General features: G+C 48.8%; 1 protein-coding gene across 1 annotated transcript in view; it reads right to left on the reverse strand.

The window, feature by feature from the left end:
• Positions 1–7,549, reverse strand: part of Rph3a (rabphilin 3A) — a 46,271-nt gene extending 38,722 nt beyond the window's left edge. Inside the window, exons 1-2 of the mRNA XM_042055834.1 lie at positions 7,413–7,549; positions 1,790–1,978 (exon numbers count right to left, since the gene is read on the reverse strand). Coding sequence (XP_041911768.1) covers positions 1,790–1,978; positions 7,413–7,549 — 326 coding nt within the window. The remainder of the gene's footprint in view (positions 1–1,789; positions 1,979–7,412) is intronic.
• Between the last annotated feature and the right edge of the window lie 771 nt (positions 7,550–8,320).

Consider the following 8,320-nt stretch of genomic DNA (forward strand, 5'->3'; position numbering starts at 1 on the left):
CTCCTTTAAAAAGCAAACACAGAGATAACAGACCATGACCAGGTCAATGGCTTCGGTCCTCACAGCACCCTGCCCTGGTTCCCCTTTCCTGGTGTGCAGGAGGGCCTGCTAGGAGCACTTCGTGCTGTGTTCATGGAGAGCGTTGCCTGTCCTCTCAAGTCTGTGCCCCACCCCACTCCCCTGATGGAAACACAGAGCAAGTGCCTCAAGAGGACCCTAGAAGAGCGCCTCACTAACAGGGAAGCCCAGAACCAGATAGCAGTAACAGTTACCCACATTGTCAACATACCAGATGTTGCCCAGTTCAGCTCTTTAAGATGCGTGATGTTAATGTTTGTGGATTTTACCTCCATAATAAAAGCTCATTGTTCTTTCCCACTTTGGCAAGTCCCTTCAATCTGTTTTCCCTACCCCACTGCTGACCTTCCCCTGTACCCTCTGCTCTGCAACCACCGAGTCCCAGCCACACTGGCATCTTTACTCAACTTGATCCCCCAAACCTGGTTTCTGCCTCAGGACATTTGCCTTGGCCCACCCCTCCCTGCCACACCAGGAGCCCTTCACTCCTCCACCAGCACACAAAGTTCAAATTCTCTACAACATCTCTCTCCAGCTGAAGTCATCCTTAAAGGATGCTCTTGGTAGCTGTTAATTCCCATCCTCCCCCCACCACTGAGCTTCAGGGACCTAATCACTATTGTGCCCTGGCACTCAGATGAATATCTGAGACAGGGGCACACAGTCACCTTGACTAGAATCCAGGCTCCTGTGAACAGAGGGCTGTTAAAGTGTTCTACTAGTGGTCCACAGGAGGGTGGAAGCAAGGTATGCCCCTCCTCCTCAGTCTAGGCACCTTAGGGCACTGTCCCTGATGGTGAAAGACTCCTAAGATCCTTTGGACACTGGGAGTTCAGAGTCCATGTTCACCTAGCCCCCTTTGAGGCTCTGGGGTGTGTCCTGGTATTGGTCAAATTCCTTAGGAATTTTTGCAAAAGTTGGACTTGTTTCCCACCTCTGGAGGAAGGACTCCTAAATTAAGAAAACTTCAAGCCCCTTTAGGCTATGCCAAGACCTCCGAGGTGAGCTGGGGGAGTGAGGGAATAGAGGCCAGCCTGAGTTCTCCTCTCCCTATTTGGGAGGGGCATGATGGCGCCTGACCTTTCCCACAGAGCCCAGTCAGGCCCCCAGGCCTGTGATTTACTGTGGGGATGGTGGTCTCCTCCACCTGCCCCAATCTTCCTTTTCTCCACTCCACCTCTCTTCCTTGCTTGCTCCTCAGGTCCTGATTTTAGTCGCTTTTCTCATTGCTCTAATAGTTGAAGAGAAGTAGCGTAAGGGCTCATTTTACCTCGCGATGTGCAGGTATGGCCCCTCATGCCAGGAAAGGCACGGCGGGTGGCAGGAGTGTGAGGCAGCCGGTCACATGACATCACAGGAAGCACAGAGAGATGAACCTGGTGCTCAACTCATGGTTCCCTTTGTACTCAGTGCGGGACACCCCACCCGTGGGATGGAACTGACCACATTTGGGGTAGGGCTTCCCAGCTCAGTTGACCTAGTCTCAGCGGATTTTCAGAATGACTCTAGATCCTGTTGTCAATTTGACCAACAATATCAACCACCATGGTCCCCTCCACTTCATCCCTGCCTTTATATAGATAGCAATTCCATTCTGAACTCAGGGAACATTCCAGACCTCCTGCCCCAGCACAGACCCTAAGGACATGTTCTATGGGTCAGTGTGGTCCCAGGCACCGTAGCCAGCACCTCCCCCTACCCATCATCTTACAGCGTGCTGAGCTCTGTGCACACCAGAAGCTTAAGTTGCTGTACAAGTGTGACTTCAGAAATGCAAATGGGCAGAGTGGATATGTCCCCAAGGTCCCTGATAGGAAGACTGCCTCCCTCTGTAGACTGTAGAGAGCAGAAGGGTGACTGGAAGCTGCCGCTCCCTCTGAATCCTCCTCCTATCTGCAATCTAGAATGTGCAGTTGGCACAGCTCAGCTGGTGTTTGAAAATGTCCTCATGGGTCTCCGTGGGAACCCACATGCCTCCTGTGGATTACATGCTTTCATTCCCAAAGCAAACAGATGGAAATGAGATGGGTTTTCAACCAAAATCTTTTACTCTCTGGGAACAGAAGGAGCCCCCTGGGTTGTGAAGCCTTGTGGACATGGGGGCCTTGGGACAAGACAGTGAGGTCTTTGAATATAGGATGCTATGGTAGTTTGAATGTAATTGGACCCCAAAATCTCATAGGAAGTGGCACTATTAGGAGGTTTGGCCTTGTTGGAGTGGGTGTGGTCTAGGTGGAGGAAGCCTAACACTATTGAGCTGGGCTTTGGGGTCTTCTATATGCTCAAGATACCACCCGGTGTCTCTGTCTACTTCCTGTTGCCCGCATATTAACATGCAGCAGCTTCTTCTCCGGCAGCATGTCTGCCTGCACCTGCACACCACCATGCTCCCACCAGGATGATAATGGAATAAAACCACTGAAAGTGTAAGCCACCACCTCAGTTAATACTTTCCTTTCTAAGAGCTGCCATGGTCATGGTGTCTCTTCACGACAGCAGACACCCTAACTAGGACAGAAGCCACTGTTATTAAGACAGGGTCTAAAACCAAGATCTTGGTGTTGGGTTTTTGTTCTGTTGTTGTTAACTTTTTTGACAGAGTCTCAGGCATCCCAGCTGGTCTTGAACCTTTTATGTAGCTGAGGATGGCCTTGAACTCTTGGTCCTCCTGCCTCTACCTCCTGAGTGCTGAGGTTACAGTATGGGCCAACATGCCCACTGCTGGGGCTCAAACCTAGGGCCTTGTGATGTCAGACAAGCACTGTATCAAGGATCCTGCTAAAAGCCAGTGCTGGGGCCAGGGTTAGCCACAGGACAAGCTACACCGAGGATCGTGTGCCTGGATGGCCCACCCCACATCTGCTGGCTCAGTCCTCTGAGAAAGCAGGTTCCCAGGTAACCCAGCCTGAGATCAATAACTTGAGGATAGGGTGTTTCTTTCTGTGGGTTTATTTACAAGTTAGATAGCTGGGGTATCTGTAAATAGGGATCACTGAGTAAGGTTTGTCACACAGCAAACACTAGCCAATACATATGACAGCCAAGAGAGAGAAGGGGAACTGCCGCTCACCTCCACTCACTTCACAGGGTAGCATCATTTAAAATCGCAGCTGTATAAAAGTTCACTCATTCACGGAAGGTCTTTACCCAGCTATATTCCCATCACTCGGTAGTATTTAGCTTCTGAATAAAATATTATCCAAAGAAAATTCCACTGCTAATGGAAGCAGAAAGATACCACTACTGAATGTTCATTTCCTGGATGTCTAACCCTTGGGAGGGAGGAACTGATGTAGGCTAGAGACAGCATGGCCAGGAACTCACAGAAACAGCCCCTGCGACATCTGTCCCTGCACCTAAAGAAAGTGGAAATGCCACCAAAGCCTGCATCAGAAGACTCCAGACAACAGAAGATGAGTGACCCTCCTGGAAGTCCCTGAAACACACAGAGGACACCTCACCCCTTCCCACCACCCGCCTGCATTGTTTCACAACGCAATCGTCACCTGCCTGCCAAATGTCTCTGTTACTACGTGCCTGCTCCCCAGAGGAATGGCATGATGGAAGTGCTATTGGGGTCCCGGGCTCTGAAGCTTTCTCCACAGCAGCAGAAGTGAACCCTTTTGTGTCCCTTTGTCCCACTCTCCATTCCTGGGGATGCCCACAGTGCAGGTATCAGGAGGGCATCTTTGCAGCTCAGTGGGGAGATGTTAATGAAGGAACCATGAAGGCTGTGCTGACAGACATTTTCATCCATGGTCTGCAAGGACCCTCTGCACAGATTTCATCCTGGTGACACCAAAGGAGATACAGAGGGACAATGGGGTTGCCACTGCCCTCAAATGCAAGCCACTCTGAAATTCTGCACTCACACATGAAGATACTGCCTGAAGACAGTTACTACATGGATCAATGTCTCTCTGACAGGGTGCCCAGCCCTTATCTGGCCTGACTTTACACCACTCCTTCTCTGGAAAACTCTCCCATCATAGTCCCCAAGTCTGGGCTACCTAATATTCTTCAGGGTCCCACAACTATATTTTCCTTACATGAGAGAGTGGGTTTGTCAATTACAAGTTGCTTGGTGTAGACCCCGCTAGATGTCACTCATACTTGGGCTATGCATGTGTCTCTGGTGCTTAGAAAGGCAGTCGGTATACAGTAGGCACTTGGTCATTTTTTTTTCTTGAGACAGGGTTTCTCTGTGTATCCCTGGCTGTCCTGGAACTCACTCTGTAGACCAGGCTGGCCCTGAACTCACAGAGATTCACCTACCTCTGCTGATTAAAGGCATGTCACCACTCCTGGCAATATTTTTTAATAAAGGAAGGAAAAAAGGGAAGGAATCGGATGAGAGAGGAAAAGAAAAGAGGAAAGGAGGGAGAGTAGGAGGGAGGGAAGGGAAGCAAACTCTCTCTCAGCCCTCAGCACCTGGAAGCCTGTATGAGCTTTGAGACCCTGTGGTCATGGCCCTGCGATGTCCTATTTATAGTTTTGTTTTTGTTTTTAATTGTTTGAGGGGCTGGGAAGCGACTCAGCAGTGAAGATCACTGGCTGTTCTTGCAGAGGACCAAGGTTCAGTTTCCAGCACCACATGGCGACTCACAACCACCCATAACTCTAGTTTCAGGGGAGCCAGTGCCCTCCTCTGACCTCCACATGGTCCTACATGCACATGGTGCAGAGACATGCAATAAATAAATATAAAGTTAGCGTACAAAGCAGTGGGTTTTACTATGGAGTTTTCATGCACACATGTAATTACACTCAATCTCTTTACCCTCTTTCCCCGCTCCCCTCCTCACCCCTCCTCCCTCCTGCTACCCTCTCTCTCCTCCCAGATAGTCCTCCCTTCTGCTCTCATGTCATGTGTCCTCCACCACCCTTCCTTCCTCCCCTGCCCATCCCAGAATATTCTTCCTCCCTCTTATGGTTCCCTTTCCACTTCATGGCACACATGCACACACACGTCAGTCTAGATTCCACATGGGAGAGGCGACATACAGCATCTGTCCCTTTAAGACATCTCATCCATCATTAATCTGACAGCAACTCAGTCCCAGTCCCTGACACATCTGAATAACACAACCATCCGTAGTTTTATAAAAAGCAAAGTTTGCCTGACCATGGTCCCATAGGCCAACCGCAGAGATCACTAAGAGCCCAAATTCTCCCATAGGGTATATGGGGAAAGTGAGACTCAGAGAAGAAGGTCACATGGGTAGATGTTATCAGGGTCCAGCCGTTCCCTGGAGGACTGAGGGTAAGATTATTTGGATCAAACCCAACATTCAAGCCTGTTCTCTTCCCACCACAACTGCCAATGAGAAGACAAGGTGGTGATTCACACCTCCATTTGATTGCTAGTGCCTCACAGTTTACATGTGAAGGCTCCTCTACCCACTGATATGGAAGGGCAAATTGTCAAACCCATTTTACAGACAGGATAGTCTGGAGACCCAGAAATGGTGGAGACCTTGATACATAAGGCCACAGTGATGATAGGTCTTAGTGTTCCATCATTCTAGGGTGACAGTGACATCCTATAGTGTCTGAATGTGTTTGTCACTGAGATGGAGCTGCCTGGCAGCTCCTTTGTTGGGTCCGACATCCAATTTGTCACGCATAGTTAGTACATGAATCTAATTCAAATCACAAATGCAGTAAGCAAAGCCAGACACTGGGCGCTGATGGCGCAGCTCACGGCAGTCAGGGTGACCTCCAGAAAGAGGCAGGCGGGAGGCATGGCCTAGACAGCCTGCCAGCACTGCCCCAGTCGCTAAAACTTTAATTCAGAATAGCACCAACTGGTGTTATGGTCCTAGCAAAACTCTGCAGGGGCAGACACAGACAGGACTGTTGCCCAAAGTCCCAAACACTACCCAGAATCTCAACTGGGAGCTCACCTCAGGAACACATTCCATCTTTCTACCAAGACAGAATTTCCTTTTGAAATTTCATATTTCCTTCCTGGAAATATACACAGTGTGTGTGGGGGTGTGTGTGCGTGGGTGTGTATGTGTGTGGGGGTGTGTGTGGGTATGGGGGGATGTGGGGGTTTGGGGGTATGGAGGGGGGTGGGTGGGTGGGAGTGGGGGTGTGCATGTGCGTGTGCATGTGTGCGTCTGCGTGTGTGTATCTGTGTGGGGGTGGGGGGTAGGGGTGGGGGATGGGGGTGTGTGTATGGGTGGGTGTGGGGAGGTGTGTATGGTTTGTGGGGGGGGTCTGTGTGTGTAAACTTGGCTCATTCCTTTCTTTACCAGCTTATCACACTGATCAGAGAAAGCATCAAAATTCAACTTGTAGAAAAATGAAAATGGAATGAAATACTTACTGTTCCTTGTCACTGCAGGCATGCCAAGCAAGAGAGAAAGAGAAAACAAGAGAGGTTAACTAGGAATTCTCAGGACCACAAGGTGGCAGTTAAGAGTGTGTACTTGCTCTTAAAGGGGACCTGAGTTCAGTTCCCAGCATCTCTGCATCCAGCTCACAGCCACCTATCTCCAGCTCCAGGAGAAGTTCTGCCCTCTTCTGGCCTCTGTGGGTACTGCACTCACACATGCACATATATTCAGAGATACAAGCATATATACATAATTAAAAATAAAATGAATCTTTTAAGAAAATTCATCACCATGCCAACATTGTTCAGATGTATTGTTTGAATTCTGATGGCTCACTTTCGGTGTTTGTGGTGTGTGTGTGTGTGTGTGTGTGTGTGCGTGCGTGCATACACATGCACATCTTTCACTTGTTTGCTTTGAGGCCTTGACTTCACAGCAGTCTTCCTGCATCAGCTTCCCAATTGCTGGTATTACAGAGCTGTTCCTCTGTACACTGGATTTACTTAGTGTCACATCTAAACCATGGCTGCCTCTGGTTAGAGCTAAAAAATCCTACCTGTAAGTAGAGGCCCATTAAGTCAATTAATAAACCACATTGATAAGCCTCCTCTTCCTCCCTTCCTTGTTCCCTTTGCTGAGATAGAGGGCTGTGTGGCCCATACTGGCCTTGACTACATAGAATACAGTCAAGGATTCTGTGAGCCCCTGCTCTTCCTGCCTCTACCTACTCAATGCTGGGATCACAATGTCCACACACCATGTTTATACAGCCCTGAGGATTGAACCAGGGCCTGATAGACAAGCACTACCTACTGAGCCATCCCTGGCCCCCATTTATATGTCTGAATAACGTTTACATGTGACATGAAGGGAGCTCATTCAGTGAAAGTCTGATTTTCCCCACCGTGGGCGGTGCTATTTCAGACAGTGGGAGATACTGTTCAGGACTGCTGAACATCAGGATACATATGGAGGTGCAAGCCTGTCTACTTCAGGAAGGAGATGAGCATTTTGCCACCACAGGCAGGTACCTCAGTTTCCACCTCGCATCCCTGGCACTGCCTGCTGGCAGCATCTCTCTGAGCATCCTCACTCTGCTCCCACATGGACAGGAAAGATGCGTACATTCTTTTCCACCCTGCAATGGTGCCTGCAGAGATTATTCCTAGGTTCTGGGAGGCTGAGCTAGAAGGTTTCTGAAAATTATAAAAGCTGGCAGTCTCTTTGGTTTGGCAGCAGTTGATGAAGATTCTAGTCTTCATCACCCAGAGGAAGATGTGAACATCATGTCCCTCCTGTGTCAAGCTATGGTACCAGGCTTGACAGTGTGTGTGATAGCTGCAGTTCAGCCATCATTTAATGTCTGAAGAGAGTCGAGCAGCAAGCAAGGCAGTATGTGTGTTCAGAGTGCCAGAATGCATCATGGGAGCACAGAAGTGGTTAATGAAGCTGCATCTAGACTGTTAGAATAATTCTAATTTAATTGCCAGGCAAATTGTTTGGCTTCCTATCAACGAAAGTAAATTCTGATGGATGGGATTTTAATTAACTCATGTTTCTTAAATATTGTACCCTGTCCACCCTCTGGGCAACTGTTTACCTCGCAGAGACACACTTTTTCATGGGTAGAATATTACCTACAAAGTAAGTTTGTCCAAGATGACACTGAAGAAAATGCTTGAGGTGTCCTGCTGAGAGGAGCACCCACATTTCTGTGGTGTCCTCCAGAGGGTACAACTCAGGGAACAGGGGAAGTCTGTAGGTAGACCCAGGGAACAGATGAAGAACTTTAAATTTTTTATTATTATTTTAATTTTAGATGTCTAGGTGTTTTGTCTACACTTATGTCTGTGTACCACACACATGTCTGGTGCATAAGGCAGCCAGATGAGACATCA

Source organism: Arvicola amphibius, chromosome 10 (genome assembly GCF_903992535.2).
Source record: "Arvicola amphibius chromosome 10, mArvAmp1.2, whole genome shotgun sequence".
NCBI lineage: Eukaryota > Metazoa > Chordata > Mammalia > Rodentia > Cricetidae > Arvicola > Arvicola amphibius.